The sequence below is a fragment of the Herpailurus yagouaroundi genome, unplaced genomic scaffold (genome assembly GCF_014898765.1).
Source record: "Herpailurus yagouaroundi ecotype Mexico unplaced genomic scaffold, PumYag 182, whole genome shotgun sequence".
In the NCBI taxonomy this organism is placed as follows: domain Eukaryota; kingdom Metazoa; phylum Chordata; class Mammalia; order Carnivora; family Felidae; genus Herpailurus; species Herpailurus yagouaroundi.
In genome coordinates, this window is record NW_024412413.1 from 46,404,878 (window position 1) to 46,421,163 (window position 16,286).

The 16,286-nt window shown below is 39.3% G+C and overlaps 1 protein-coding gene across 3 annotated transcripts in view; it reads right to left on the minus strand.

The window, feature by feature from the left end:
* Positions 1-7,728: 7,728 nt before the first annotated feature.
* LGR5 (leucine rich repeat containing G protein-coupled receptor 5) overlaps positions 7,729-16,286 on the minus strand; it is a 130,569-nt gene continuing 122,011 nt past the window's right edge. For all 3 annotated transcript variants that reach the window (XM_040491423.1, XM_040491422.1, XM_040491421.1), the window contains 5 exons: positions 15,447-15,518; positions 14,523-14,648; positions 13,330-13,475; positions 11,490-11,573; positions 7,729-10,408 (listed from right to left, as the gene is read on the minus strand). In XM_040491423.1, the coding sequence (XP_040347357.1) occupies positions 9,321-10,408; positions 11,490-11,573; positions 13,330-13,475; positions 14,523-14,648; positions 15,447-15,518 (1,516 nt within the window). In that variant the 3' untranslated portion in view covers positions 7,729-9,320. The remainder of the gene's footprint in view (positions 10,409-11,489; positions 11,574-13,329; positions 13,476-14,522; positions 14,649-15,446; positions 15,519-16,286) is intronic.

Sequence of the window (16,286 nt, forward strand, 5' to 3'; positions counted from 1 at the left end):
AGAAAAGACTGGTGTTTTTTGAGAACATGGCATCACAGAGCCTTCTGGAGATCAAATATCCTGGTCCTGGTGGTCTCAGGAATATTTCCAGAAGCTGTGCTTGCCGTAGGGGAGCAGCTTTACAAAGGTGGAATAAAACTGCCCAGATATGCAGCTGGTATCTTGTCCTCACAAGACAGCCACACGCAGGGTTGATCACAGCCCTACTGGTTACGTCGAAAGGATTGAGTTAAAAAAGAGAAATGGTGAAGGCTGGAGTCCAAGGGTGGGGTTCATATTCCCTGCTGCTGCCTGTTTCCTTCCATGTGGAGGATACTCCTGGTAGCAGTCTGTCCTCTTGCTGACTTGTCCTGTAGAAGGGATAAGTGACATATCTGATTAGCATGTAGATGTACTCAGTCTTTTCTTCCCTTTGCTAGTGCCCTCCTGAAGGTTACATTCAGGAAGGTTCTGTTCTTTTGTGTTGTTATTTCACAGAAACTCACCCTCACATGGGGAGATCTGTGTTGGACCAGTGTTCTCTGTGACTCAGTGGACAAGTCTGCCTAGTTCTCAGTTACGTATTAGAAAGCTGCTTGTCTGTGGATGAAAGCCCTGCTGTCTTTCATCAGCTTTATCAGCAATAAAGGTGATGTTTAACCTTTGCTGCCTTACTCCTTGTCCCAGTTTTCAACAGGTTCCAAACAAAGGCAGGAAAAGAGATTTCTATTTATTGAAACTTCCCAAACACCAGTAGTTAAGGATTTGTTAAGCACTTATGAAGTACTTTGCATAATAACAATCCCTCGAGGTCAGCTATGAGGTAGATGCCATTATTATCCCCATTTTATAGATGAAGAAATGGCTGTTTAGAGGAATTAATTAATATGCTCATGATTAATTAAAGAATATGCCCACCCAGAATTAAGTAATATGCCAACTCGGCTGGTAAAATGGCCGCTCTGACACTCATATGTATGACTGTCTGACCCAGGGCCCTGCTTTTTCCTTTGTCCAAATTTCTTATTTGAGAACAGAAAGGCAGTTTAAAATATATAGTTTAGAGTTTTAGGTAAAAACAAAACAAAAAAAACCCCAAACTCTATGTATTGTATGTATTTTATGATGATGCAGATTTCATTTTGGAAATTGTAATAAACAACCAATAAACCAGAAAGTAACCAAATGGGAGAGAAAATAATGATCTATAGAAGGGTTGGTGGTTCATTGCTATATTTCCTATGCCAGCGGAACTTGGGAGACGGAGCAGGGGGAAGATCTTACCTAGGAACTTAGGAAAGATAATACAACTGATTAAAAAAGATTTAAAAACTTTGGACAGTGAAGTTAGGCATGTTAGTTGAGGAGGGATTGTGAAGGTCAGTATCAATAAAAAGCCCTTCAGAGTAACTCAAGTAAAAAAGAAGGTTAATTGAGAGGATACAACAACTTCATAGACATCTAAGAATAGGACAGAAAGCATGACCAGGCCACCCAGGGAATGGAACTTTCTAGAAAGTCAATCTTTCATGGGGCTACTGGCCACTTCTATTCCTTTCTGCTTGCTACATCAGTCCTTTGTTTTTCTCTTCAGAGTGCCTTTTTCTGCTTTCCAAAACTTAAATTTACACATAGTTTTGGCTTCTCAGGGTGTCAATGCTAGCCAAAATTTCATTTGATCTTTCTGTTCAAGCACCCATCCCATCATCATCTGACTTAGTTAGATTGTCTTAATGTCCTAATTCCAAATTCTTTGGAAAGAGTATCTGATTGATCTGGCTTGAGTCAAGGAGAATTTGATAGGGGTTGTGGCTGGGAAGCAATTGCAAACATTGTGCATGCGTGGGCTGGACAAGTACCTCCAATCTGTCTCCCTTAGTGAGGAAAATCAAAATTAGTCACATCTGCAGAACAGGCCAATCAAGAGCCCCAGACTCTTCTAAAAGATCCTTGCCTAGAGGGAGGGAACTCTGGCTGGTTCCTTAAGCACTGATGGTCAACACTTAAAGGTTTTGACCATGTGACCCTGACTTCTCCTTATCACTACCAAATGATTAATTGGATCAGAAAGGGCAACCTATCCATCATCTGGACATTGACCTCTCTGATTGCTTAGCCCCCAAAGCTCTGTTCCATAGGGACAACAGTGATCAATCAACTTCTTTCCCTTCTAGAGCAGGAGTGGAAGATACAGAATGAGCCAAGTCAGTGATGAGCAAGTGAGAGCAAATGAGAGTCCTAAAGTGAAACCTGGGGGATGGTGGGGTCCCCTTGGGAAGCACTAGGCTGAAGTCATGAATAATCCCAAGTTATAAATAAATGAAACCATGAATTAAAGAGAAGTTACAGAATAGAGATGATCAATGGGTGGCAACAGTAGTAGTTGAAGCACAAAGACTGGGTCACTTTAACAGTGAGAGATCCATACATTTAAGGAGTAACAAGAATGTTCCATTCCTAGACCTGAGGTGAAGGCTTCTGGTTCTCCAACACCATGCTAAATTTCTGAGTCCCAGTTTTACAGTCCCTGTGTTCCCATGAAATTCCTTCTTTTCTTATTGCCACAGGTGTCCTCCCAACCAGTCTCTACTCTCCCTCATTACTTATAATCCAAAGAGCCTAATTAACCGCCATTACTGATTACCTCACTTCAGTATTTTGATATGGATAGCCTAGGGTCGAAAATAAAGGGAAGGAAGAAAAAAGGTAAAAAGAGGAGTATAAGGATTTGAAACAGCTAAAGAGAGATTTGATATGTGATGTATCGACTACCCATGCTTTTGGGACTGGTATGTTCTGTGACTTTGTGCTGTGATTCTCTAACTTACTTGGCCTTTACCTGCTTCTCTCACTTCCTGGGGAGAGACAGAAGCAGAAAGAACAGCCTTCAAACTTACTGTAATCTTAGAGATTGATATTGATATATCAATTGATATAATTGATATTAGCTCATCAGTAGTTTGAGGAAGAATGAGAGACAGTGAAGAGCTGGAGAAGTTAAGAGACTTGCTCAGGATTCCACAGCAGGTCTCTAAGAAGGGGGTTTAAGTCCCAAGTCTTTATTCTTCATCATCACTAAATGAACAGACTGAATGTCCATCACTCATTACACACAACTATGTGCTCTAGCTTTCAGGATGTTGATTTAAGATCTCACTGCCTTCACCAGCAAATTCCTAAATCTCTAAAATTTCCTCTACAATTCTGACATCAAGTCCCATGTGTGGGTTTCCTTCCTGCAACCACAATTGAATCCTCCCTGCCCCACTACCCTCTTAGTTCAGTTGCCAGTTGCAAGTCCTAGATTATTACCTGTGCTTCTGACAAACCAGCTAGAGATGGGATGTTCCAAAGTCATCCTCCTTGAATTCAATCAATTTGCTAAAGGGGCTTACACAATATAGAGCAACATTTTACCTACCAGATTACCAGTGTATGATAGAAGGATATACCTCAGAAACAGCCAGGTGGAAGAGATGCATGCAGCAAAGGATGGGGAAAGGTGTTTCTTCCATGCCGTCTACACAGGAGCCACTATCTCCAAATCTGTGTGTGTTCACCAACCCAGAAACTCTCTGAACCCCATCCTTTCGGATTTTCATGGAGGCTTCATTACAGAAGCATGATTGATTAAATCATTGGCTGTTGGTGATTCAACTCAATCTCTAGTCCCTTCTGCTCCCAAGAGGTCAAGGGCAGGGTGGGGACTGGTGGGGTGGGGACAGAAAGTTCCAACCCTCGTCACAGGGTTGGCTCCCCTCACAACCAGTCTCCATCCTTAGGTGATTTAGGGATCTCCCAAAGCCCCTCATTAACATAACAAAACACACCTTCCTGGTTCTCAAAATTTAAGAAATTCCAAGGGTTTTAGGAGCTCTGGCCAGGAATGGGGAATAAGACCAAATTTGTATTTCTTATTATAAATCACAATACTACAGTTTCCAAGAAGACTAACACAAGAATTCATCTAAAACATTGAGAATTGGGAAGTTAACCATTATTTGATCTAGCTTTTCACTCAATATAATAGACTTTCTTTGGTATCCAAGACATCTGATGAAGTGAGTCTTGCTTAGATTAAGCCCAGCTCTGTCTCCCTGAATTATCCACTGATTGGTTTTTGTTCTCTGAAAAAGTAATTTGGCTCATTCTGTGACTGCCTTTTAAGTGCTATTAAATAAAATCCAACTTTTATTCATGACTCCTCACTTTTGACCTTAGAGAGTCACTTCTCATTCTGACTCTCAGTTTCTTTATTTGCAAAATGGCAAGTCCTGCTTTGCTTATGTCATAGGGCTTTTGGGAAAGGAGAAAAAGACAGCAATCACTTATTAAACATCTACTCTGTTCCAGGTGCTGTGATAAGAACTTTATGCACACTGAACTATTAATACTCCCAGGCCTATGAGGCTGTTGTTATTTGTCCATTTGGGTGAGGACAAAGTTGAGGCTAAGAAAAATTAAATATTTTGCCCTACTACTACACAGGTAGTAATAGAACTAGGATTTGAATGGAGGTTTGTCTGATGGCAAATCCCTGGGCTTAACCATTTTATTATTTTGCCTGCTATGAGCGGGTACTTAAGAAAGCACTTAGTGAATTTCTATTATTCAAATATTTCAAGTGTCTTTTTTTAACTTTCTTTTCTCCAGGGGCAATATTCTCAATTTTCTCTCTCTCTCTTTTTTTTTCTTTTTAAAGATTTTATTTTTAAGTAATTGCTACACACAATGTGGGGCTTGAACTCACAGCCCTGAGATCAAGAGTTGCATGCTCTACCGACTGAGCCAGCCAGGTGTCCCTCAGTTTCTTCTTTGATGAGCTATCATTTCCCTATCTCATATCATTAAATTCACTGTCCTTATGAACTAGCATATTTTAAACATTCCATTTAAAAATGTAGTAATCAGAATGGGAAGTCATGTCTTAATGTGGCTAGAGTTGGAAAACCCATGTTGCACAATGCTTCTCCAGCCTATCATTCATTTTCTTCTAGTTTCTTCATCCAGACAAACTAAAGCTTTGTTATCATCCTATCCAATAGGCTTCAAGGGTCAGACATGCTGGAATTTGGGTTTGAGATGAATGAGTAGAATCTGAATCCAGCATCTTTAGAAATGTTTATAAGGAGGTCATTGAAATGATTACTGACCCCGTGACCACTTCATTTGCAAGGAAAAGCCACCATACCCTAACTGTATTTTAGGGCCTCTGTGGCCTAACAAAGAAGATTGTCAGTGTTTAGTGGTTTGGAGGGGGATTGTCTCTTTTATCTGTATAGTTGAACTGTAAAATGAAATTTCCAAATGCTGAAGAGCATGAATGGAGCTAGTGTGATCACAGTGAGCCCGTCTATTTATCTAAAACTTATTCTAGTGTTGGCTAATGGGCCCCTGAGCTAAAGGTAGTGATAAGATTAAGAAAAAAAGCAAAACATTGTTATCTTTTCAGATGTTGAAGCTTTTCTGGTTCTAAATGAACATGATGTTGCTAATTTTATTACTTTTTTTTAACTAAAAAAATTTTTAAATGTTTGTTTATTTTTGAAAGACATGGCACGAGTGGGGGAGGGGCAGAGAGAGAGGGAGACAGAGAATCTGAAGCAGGCTCCAGGCGGGAAGCGGGGCTTGAACTCACGAGCTGTGAGATCATGATCTGAGCTGAAGTCGGACACTCAGCCGACTGAGCCACCCAGGCACCCCATCTAATTTTATTACTTTTTACTACCTTGTTTTTCCACTTTTGGCCACAAAGAAATGAAACGATGTTTTCTATTTTGTACAAGAATGATTTTGCCTACTAACAGTTGTGAGAAAAAAATTATGTGCAATATCAGCCATCTGATATATATTTATATTAAAATGGCATTTAAAATGATTTGTTGTGGGTGACATATGAATAGAGAGACTAAAAATGATGAGTTTTACTGATGTAAGTGGTTGAATGCTAAAGAAAAAGGTAGCTCCTTTTTGAATAATATCTTAGTTTAAAAGGTGCCTTTCCAGAGAGCCCTTTCTTAAGCTCTGCATCTAAAGTAACATGCCATTCATTCCTGCCATGCTATTCAGCTTCATTTCCTTCATTCATGTTTCTATCACATATTTCCTTGTTTATATTTGCTTATTGTCTACCTCCCCTCTACCGGAGTACAAATTCTAGGCCTTGTTTTGCATAGAAATCCTCATGTATAGAACACTGCGTGTAGTAGGCACACAGTATTTGTTGAATGAATGAATCCATTTTGAAAACATAAAGTTTTACTCTAGGCTCGCCTACCACTTTATGTCCTTTTGGCTTTTGTTTTTGTTGTTGTTCCATCTGTCAACAGTTTATTGTATCTTTTCCCCTCCTCACTGTAGGTTTATTTACTTGTGGATATCATTCCAGCCATTCTGATTTACTGTATTATAGTGGAAAGCAGTGTTTGGTGTGAAGTGCATTATAACTAGGTTTTGCTAATAAATAATAAAATTTGTGGATTAAAAAAAAATTTTTTTATGTTTATTTTTGAGAGACAGAGACAGAGACAGAGACAATGTGCGAGTAGGGGAGGGGCAAAGAGAGAGGGAGAGACAGAATCTGAAGCAGGCTCCAGGCTCTGAGCTGTCAGCACAGAGCTCCACGGGGGGCTGATCTCACGAACCTTGGGATCATGACCTGAGCTAAAGACAGACATTCAACTGACTGAGCCACCCAGGCGCCCCACAGAATTTGTGGATTTTTAAAGAAATATGTTAGAGTAGATTTTTTTTTCCCTTAAAAAAAATTACATCACTGACTTGCGTTTTCTTGAGTGGGACAGAAAGAGGTGGGCTGCTAAGGACTTGTTCCTAACTTTAGGTGCCCAAAGCAAGTATGTTAAGAAGAAGGACTGAGATCCATTGCTTTAGAAGCAACTTTTGTATCCGCCATCAGGGCTCAGAGGAGTGAAATCATGTTAGAGCCCTTGTTTCAGCTGAAGACAACTCAGGTGTGGGCTGCACAGTTGGTGCCATGGGATGCCTGTTAACTAAATTAGCTTGAAGCATATGGTTATTATCTGATGGGTAGGGAGCAAATTCGGTGCCAGGTACCCTGAGGGCGCTCAGTAAATATGGGTTCATTTTAGCAATAATGCTGGACCTCCACCCAGGCCTGACAGTTTTGTCTTGCAACCTGTATGGGGACACCAGGAATTGCTGAGGGAGCTGGGAGGGTCTGGCACAAGAGGTTAGAAAATCATTTTCATTTCTTATGTTTTGAGGGATGGGAACTGAAGGAGAACAGTGCATTTCTTTGTGCCTTGAGAAACACGTGTTCTTAGAAAACGTTTTGGCCTTGATATGGTTTTGAAATATGTTTTTTTTTAAAGGAAGAATTCATAGAAAATTCATGTTCGTGTTGAGTAATTGTAAGATCGAATTGTTACTTATATATTTCTCTCTAGTTGTGGATTTTTTTTCCTTTTACATTGCAAAAGAAATAGGTTCTGGCTATGAAATCCAAACTCTCATTAGAGACAATAAACTTTACCAAGTCATTTACCATGACAAGATGGCTTATTAGTCCTACTTAACACAATCCAGGAGCTGGTAAAGAAAGATATTTTGATTTGTACTCACGAAGGATTTACTTCTTGAGATAAGTCCAAAATATGTAAAATATTAAGGTGCAAATACTTAGATAGCAAATGTATTTATACATCAAAAATAAAAAACATTTAGGAGAACATATATTTGCCTGTGGGCTCAGTAAAAGGCCTGAAGATATTTTGTTTTATAGTCACACATTTTATTACAAATTTCTTTTATTTCGTACCCAACAGAAAAGCAGGTTTGGAATCTATTTACAAGTACTATACATTTACACATATTATATACAGTTATTGAATTTAAAGAAAATGGGCAGAGAAACACAATATATATGAATAATATGCCACTGTACATGGTTTCTTATCATGGTCCTTAAAGTTACCGAATCTTTATTGTAGTAATAAATACAGTGCTATATTTACACATCTTATAAAACATCTCATAAATGTATTTTTTTTCAATTCCAAGTTAAAACATCTGATCAAAATAAACATGCTTATATAAAAATAAATCTACCTAACAGTCTTTTGGTTTGGATGTATTGAAGCTAATGTAGTATAATGGAAGTTACAAATTAGTCCTTTGACCTTTAGTATTTAATCATTTTGCTTCTTAAAATACTTAACACATCGTATTGTATTACATATGGAATAAGCAGAGAAGTCATGTTCCTGACATCAAGTGGGTTGGTCCAAAGACAACACAGCTAAAACCAAGCTAAAGAAAGAGGATATGTTACCAAGTCCCTGTTAAGTCCAAAGTGGTTTCAGACATTGTTGCTAGGGCTACTAGAGATACACGTGTGAGAAGTTATGTTGGTGGATTTCATTCATGTTGGTCTGCATTTGATCATTATGTTAAGATGCACCTCAGTCTGAATCAATTCACAAAACCCCCTGCAAAAAGTGTGCACCTGAAGAAAAAACAATCCCCAACCTCCCCGAGTTGCACACCATCTTTTCTAGGTGTTTCCATTGCCAGCAATGGACTTTTATTTGGAGTTCTGGACAGCAGAGAGTTAAAAATTAATTAGACATGGCAAACCTCACTTCTACATGATTGCCTTCATGGCAATTTAAGAATTTATTTTCCTTTCAAAATATTTGTAGGCAGTTTTACTTCACTGAGGTGGAACCATCTAGTGCCGATACATACAATTTGGCATCTCTAAAAACGATGTGAATATGAGTAAACTAACAATGTCCTACATTATCCATTCATGGGGGGATTGGTGCTGTGGAAGGATCCTTTCTGAGGAAAGGGAAAGGAGGATTAACACATCCACATGGTCATTAAAATGAAATCGTACTGGTCACAACTTTTACTTAGTAATGTAGGCCATTTAAAACCCTATTTTCTGAACTCCTCTAACCATCTTTTAAGGAGTTTTCAGGTTTGAAAACCTGAAACTAACCTTTGTAAGCAAGTGGTTCTGCCCCTCGCCCCAAATAATTAGATTGGTGAGTTTAAAAAGGAATCGGTGGAAATCATGGAGAATCTTTTTTGAACATTTCAGTCTGCTTTTTAAAACCTGGGCTTACCTAAATAATGTGATTGATGTATCTCTTATATCTGAAGGAATTATACAAGCAGCATTTAGACTTGTTTTTCACTCTCCAGTATCAACAAGGTCTTCAGCTTTTTCCACACTGAGGGATATTAAAAACAAACAAGTTTCCACTCAGCTATTTTTTAGTTACTGCTCTGATGTACTCAATTTCATATTTTTTGGTTTTCAGTGTTTGAAAACTTTTCCTCTCACATGTTAATCAGACACATGGAACAAATGCCACAGATGAAAGATGACAGCTTTCGGTCACTGGGTAAGCTGGCGGTGACACAGAATTGGAAGGTAGGTCGTAGGCTATGCTGGCACTGGTGAAGGTTACCAAGGCTTGGGTTGAGTCACAGGACTGCTTCTCGACATCATCAGAGTTAATAGACATCAGGCTTGGGTTTCTCGATCTTGTCCAGAAGTGGGTTTGCTTTCCCAGGCTCCCCAGATCTTCCTTAAAATGGGGATTGAAGAGGATGTAGAGAAGGGGATTGAGACATGCAGGAAGCGGGACAATCACCAGAAGGATAAACTTAATGACTTCAGGACTGATAAATGTGAGGTTTAGTAAAGAGGAGAAGGACAAGAAAGCCACAGGGCAGTAAAGGATACAGTTGGTGAAGAGCAACAGAGCGATGTGTTTCACCATAGAACAGTCCCAAATATTTTCCAGGTCTCCCTTTTCCAAATTGCAGTAGAGCTTGGTGTAGGCAATGGTCATCACCAGGAAGCAGAGGGAGTTGAGCAAGACGAGAGCGACCATGTAGCCTGTGGTGCTGGGCTCGCCAAAGGGCAGGGGCAGGCAGAGCGGGGAGGCACTGAACTCACTGCCACCCAGCAGTGGAACCGTGGCGATGGTCAGGGCCAGCACCGCACAGAGCAGAATGATCACTTTCAGACTGGAGAAGGGGGTTTTCCTTTCAAATTTTGCAGAGTATTTCACAGAGAACCCGCGCTCCAGGGCTGCCAGAGTAAGCAGGAAAACAGATGATTCCGAAGCAAAAATGGACAAAAAGCCGACGACCTGACAACCGACCCCCTGCTCCCACCATGCACCATGCTGTGCAAAGCTTCCAAAAGTGAACGCATCCACGCCAGCCAGCACAGCACTGGAGACCCCCATGAGCATGTTCACTGCTGCTATTAACCCAATTAACAGTTTTATGGAGGAAATGTACAGAGGGGCTCTGAACACTGTGGAAGTCACCAAGGCATTGCAAGTAAGCGCCAAAACTGCTATGGTCCATACTCCAATTCTGATTAGCCAGCTACCAAACAGGTATTCGCAGAGTTTGAAGGGGCCTAGAATCCAAGGAAGAAAAAGACTGGGTATCAAACTAGGGTTTACAACTTCTGCCAATTTACCTTTTTGTTTCTCTTATTAGGACACCAAGAGAGAGGCCAGTAACAGCTAGAGGTAACACACAGTTCCCTTGTGGCATGCTCTACTTTCTTTAACTACCGTGAAAACATGAACACCAGGTGCTCATATTTTCAAGCTTGACACAGAGAAATGGAGATGGGGAATTTAAATCACTTGATTAAGATCCCTCAAAGAATGCAGAGTTGGGGCCAGGTAAAAAGCCAGACCTCCTGGGCTTTTCATTATATTTCTCTCAGAATGCTTCAAAAAGGTTCTGGAAGTAGAGAAAGAGAATCCCAGGGAAATACTCTATAGCATTAGAACAGGAAGCAATGGTAGTATAAAAGTGCATTTCATGAACATTTCATCTTAGGTTTGTCTTGATGCTTGATGACATTTGATGTTTGAGAGCCAGAGACAATCTAGTTGTTGAAAATAAAATATCAACCCTTCCCAGCTGTCTTTTTTTTTTTTTTTTTTTTTAATTGTCCAATTTTTTTCTTGGTATGGGAAAAAAATTTTTTTTAATTTAATTTTTTAATTTTTTTTTTTTTTTTTTTTTTTTTTTTTACTTATCTGTACTTATCTATTATTTGCTTTAATCAAATAGCTATTTAGGGAAGACAAAAGAAATCGCTTTCAAAAATGATTACATGAAGCAAGATTCCTGCATACTAGTTCAGGCTAAATTGCCAATATCTCTTAAAAAATTGCATACACTTCTAACTATATGATTGATTCTTTAGTTTTCATTAATCTGAATCAAAAGTCTTTCACAAAAACCCTCTTTATGAATGGAGACCAACTCCAGGGAAGGAACATTTCTATTTTAAAGGTCCCCATGGGGAGGGATATTTAAGAGCCACAAAGGTGACACAGATTTTGTTTGGAAGTGTAGCCTGTATGTCATTGATGGCCTCAGAGTCAGTGGTGGGTACTGCGCTGAGGCAGTGCCGATGCCCTTCTTCTTCTTCTTCTTTTTAATATGAAATTTGTTGTCAAATTGGATTCCCTTCTCACCTGGGGAAGGCGAGCACTGCGCCGAATGAAGGGCTTTCAGGTCTTCCTCAAAGTCCAGCAGGAAATCTTCAAGATCACGCTCATCTGCAGGAATGAGAAGCCCTGGAATGGTGAGTTCTGGCTCTTGTTTTGGGGTCTACCTCCCAGGGAAGAAAGTCTTGGATTGTCCTTGAGGGACTGAAGGGAACTGAAGGCCAGACATCCCACTTTTCCCTGGGCTCTGGCTTTCTTGCAAGTCTATTATAAAGTTGCAAGTGTATCATAAAGTTCTAATCAAGCTACTCTATGACATAGTATTCCAGACGAACTGAGGGTAAGGAAGGGTAACCCCAGACTCCCGGTGATAACATTTTAGCTCTACCATTCTGTTCTTAGCTCATGACAGCACAAAATTGCACTGACTTAAATTAGAGAGAGGCTGTGGGCCTCTCTTTATCCAATTACCAAACAGTTAGATAGCTATAGTGCAAACGTCCTGGGCTGTGTTCTCTGAGCACAAGAGGGAGAATCAGGTATAGTAAGGTTCAATCTTTCCTGGGGAATTCTGCTTAACAAAGGGCAAATCAAGTTACTGCGTGGTGCTTAGTTTAGCTACTCATAAAATAGGAGTTTTGTGATCTAACATACAGAACTGCTGTCCTTGAAAATAAACTCCTTTGAAGTACTTTGTTTTTCTTGTTCATTGTGTACCTTCTGGCACATAATAGGCACTCCTAATTTTTTTTAATTAAGTTAATAAATATACTAGAGTTAATAAATATAGTAGAAATTAGCATGGATGAAGCAGGGAGAGCAAAAACTAAAGAAAAAACAAGAGCAAAAGACACATGCTGTGGCCTAAAACAAAAAAGCCAAGGGCCAAAATATCCGCTCCTTAAACTGGTATGTTTACAGGAAGAAACGTTAAGGTAATGTGCAGACAGACAGAATCAGACAGACACACTTGCTTGGGAATCAACAAATCATTAGGGTCCAGAGGAAGAAAAGCCAGTCTGTTTGGACTGTGTGCAAACTTGCAGGGTTGGCAGGCAAAGGAAAGTGGGCGCTGCCATGGTGCCTCCTCATTATCACAGGTGTGGTTTGAGGTGCATTGCTGTCTGTTTAAGTAAGGTCTTACTTCAAGGAAAGCCAAGCACTTTACAGACATTATCTCATTTCACCTCCCTGACAGATACCCCTATGGGGGGTGAGAGGGGAGAAGGTTTTAGAATTAGTTGGATAAGAAGTTGGATTCTTAGGCCTTTCTACTGACATATGGAGGCATCTAAATGCTTATGTTGTCCATTCCTCTCAGGCCATAAGAATAAAAATGGATTTTTATCTTCTGGAGAAAAGTGCTCAGAAACATGTACAAAAAATATATCCATAAGGATGAGGCCCTTTTAAAATCTTACGGAAATACTGACATCAATATTAAGAATTACCCCTGAGGACAGTATATGCCAAGGGAGATCTAATTATAAATACAAGTACTGTATTAAGAAATCACTTACAGAAAAAAACGAACCTTTAGAATGATCCTAAGGGATATTTCTCTTTCTCTGGGAGTCTTTAAGTAGTGGGATTGAGGGGCACCTGGGTGGCTCAGTCAGTTAAGCGTCTGACTCTTGGTTTTGGCTCAGGTCATGATCTCACAGTTCATGAGTTTGCCCCGTGTCCAGCTCTGCTCCTTCTCTCTCTCAAAATAAATAAATAAACTTAAAAAAAAAAATAGTAGGATTGATTTCCAACTTGCTGGGCTGGTTACATAAGGACTTGTCTGGAGTTCAGATGACCTGTTTGATGACTTTTCAAGACCATTGTAGATAAAATTTCATCACTGTGACATAATAGGTCTTACCTTGAATTTGAAACATTCCAGCATCTTTCTTATGAAGGTCATCTGTACTGCTGTTGTCATCTTTATTCCATTGATTAGAAATTTTATAGACATTCTCACATGCTCCAAATGCACAACACTGGTAAGCATAAGGCATTTCTATAACCCTTTAAATGAACAAAACCAAACAAAAAACACACACTTAAAGAAATGGATTATTAAATATAGTGTTCATCTTCTTTCACTCAATAATTCTTTGGATCTTAGCCTTAATTAGTAATCTAAAATATTAATTATGTGTATAAAGATGTTCATTACAGAACTATTTATTGCCATGAAATGTTGACAATTGCTAAGGTTGAGTGATGCATATATTACATTATTTTCTCTACTTTGGTGCTTGAAAATTTCCATAATAAAAAGGTTAAAAAAACGACGGCTAGGAAAATTGTAGCACCATTAAAAAGTGCTTATAGTATGACATAATGGAAAGTAAGGAAAACATGATGTAAGCGGTATATGTACTGTGATTCTAACAATTAAAAATACATTGGCAACAAAGTCTGGAAGGAAATAAAAAAAAGTTGTTTAGGGGATATTTTTAGATTTTTACTCTCTTCTACTTTCCAAACTCTCTTTTGGGGTTATAGTTTTAAAAGTATGTAAAATGTACCGTGGTTTAAAAATATATCTATAAACACACACACACACACACACACACACACACACACATGCACACATACAATATATATGTGTATATACATATATAGTCTTTCAAGGGATTTTTTTTAACAATAATAAGCATAGCAAGTTTTAAAGAGCATTACTTCCTCAAAGAAATAGAAATTTAGTACATTTTATTAGAATATATAACAAGCTAGATAAATTTAGAAATGTAAGCAGTACTACAATAATATTATAATGTTATTTAATTATGTGTCCTAGTTTATATCCCATGGATCAATGGTTTTCAAACTCTTTCCATGAACGCTAAGATTCTGGGAGGCATCTCTGAGAAAGAAAGGAAATGTGGTCAGGAAGACGTTCTTTCCCTCAGGGCTTATCCTAACAATGCCCCAGGGGTGGGGGACTTGAGGGCATGAAATGCAATTCAAAAGAGTCCCTTGACCTCATAAATTTCGAAAACTACTATAACACGTCTATTATTTCGCATGGCCACAAATGTATCTTATTAGTTTTAATGACAAACTCACTTGAGTTCTGGAAAGTTTTCAGATGATATCAAGCTCTGTAAGGCATGATTTCCTGTTAATTTTAAGTGAGTTAAACCATGTAACCCAGTTACAGGAAAAGACGACAGGAGGTTGGACGATAGGTCCCTGCAAAACATCAAACAACAATTGGCTTTTAGTCTGTGTTAGCAGAAAGCGTCCATGTTGAAAAAAAGCAACTTAAAGATTATTAAATTCCTCCATAAAAACTTCTTAGCAGGGTCTGTACCCTCCATGGTAAAAATAACCATTTTGGGTTTAGCTACTGATAACATGTCTATTTACAATCAGAATTGCAGGGGGAAAATGTCCTAATCGCATCCAAATTGTAATTTCTATAATAAGCTGTATTTTACCAGGTGGGGACATCAAAAATCCACAGAAGGCGCTACACCTAATTTGAAAAGAGATGTTGACTGGAATAAGTTAGGGATGAGGGGGAAGACGCTGTTGGGTTTATTCCCTTTCCTCCCCTTAACTTCTGTCTGACTAGCTCCTTCTTTCTCTGTTAGCCACTGGAGAGGGGTGAGGAAAGGGTTCAGAGGCCCCGAGGGGAGGAAACGCGGGACAGGAAAGTTTTCTCTTAGGATGGCAAATATAAAACGAAAGCCCTTTGGGACTGAAATGACATCTTATTCCACCCCACCTGACTGCTCAGCGAAAGTGGAAAATTTCACTTCAATAAGCAGAACAGCTGTCACCCAGCTCTTCAAATACGCAGTCAGGGCCCACGTGGCCTTGGAGGGGCAGGGTTCCTCCCTGGTCTGACTTCACTCGAGCGTGGAGAGAACTGAGGGCTGGGCAATCTGTGTGTGGCAGTTTCTTCAGCAACACCGACATTTGTGAGGAAGTTAAGTGGCCCCCAATTTCTTAAAATATGCCATAAACAAGTCATGAGATACTCACAGCTTTCTTAGAGATGGCAAAGTGGAAAAGGCATTGGGATGAATAACGGCAATTTTGTTCCAAGCCAAATTCCTATTTAAAAAAAGAATATATATATAAGGCAAATGAGAGGATGATATTTTAAAAAGATGGTGTGAAGTTTTACCATATATATTCATTCTCTTACCAAAATTTAGCTTCCATTCAGGGCAAAACAATTAGTTGATCATACCAGGTAAAGATATCAGTAGTAAAAATGACTAAAGAACGGACTTGAAATCAATCTTGTTTTATTAAAAAAAAAAAAATTTTTTTTAATGTTTATTTATTTTTGAGACAGAGAGAGACAGAGCATGAATGGGGGAGGGGCAGAGAGAGAGGGAGACACAGAATCGGAAGCAGGCTCCAGACTCTGAGCCATCAGCCCAGAGCCTGACGCGGGGCTCGAACTCACGAACCGTGAGATCGTGACCTGAGCTGAAGTCGGACGCTCAACCGACTGAGCCACCCAGGCGCCCCTCAATCTTGTTTTAAATCAATCAAGGAGAAATCATTCAGGTGGATATTTTAGATTTTATTCTCTGTGAAAAAGGTGACTTGAACATGCTTGTAAAATTTTATTAGGGTGTCTCTGAGGTGAGTAGGGGTAGAGGAGCAGTAAGACAGGAACTTCTGAGGCTCTTCCACTGACAAGCAAGTAAATGTGAAGTAGATAAAATGACCCTGGAAATGTAATGAAATGCAGCAACACTTTGTGTACATCGTCAGATATGTCAGGCTTTAAGAGAAACACAGAGTTTTTTTTTTTTAATGTTTATTAATTCTGAGAGACAGAGAGACAGTGAGCAGGGGAGGGGCAGA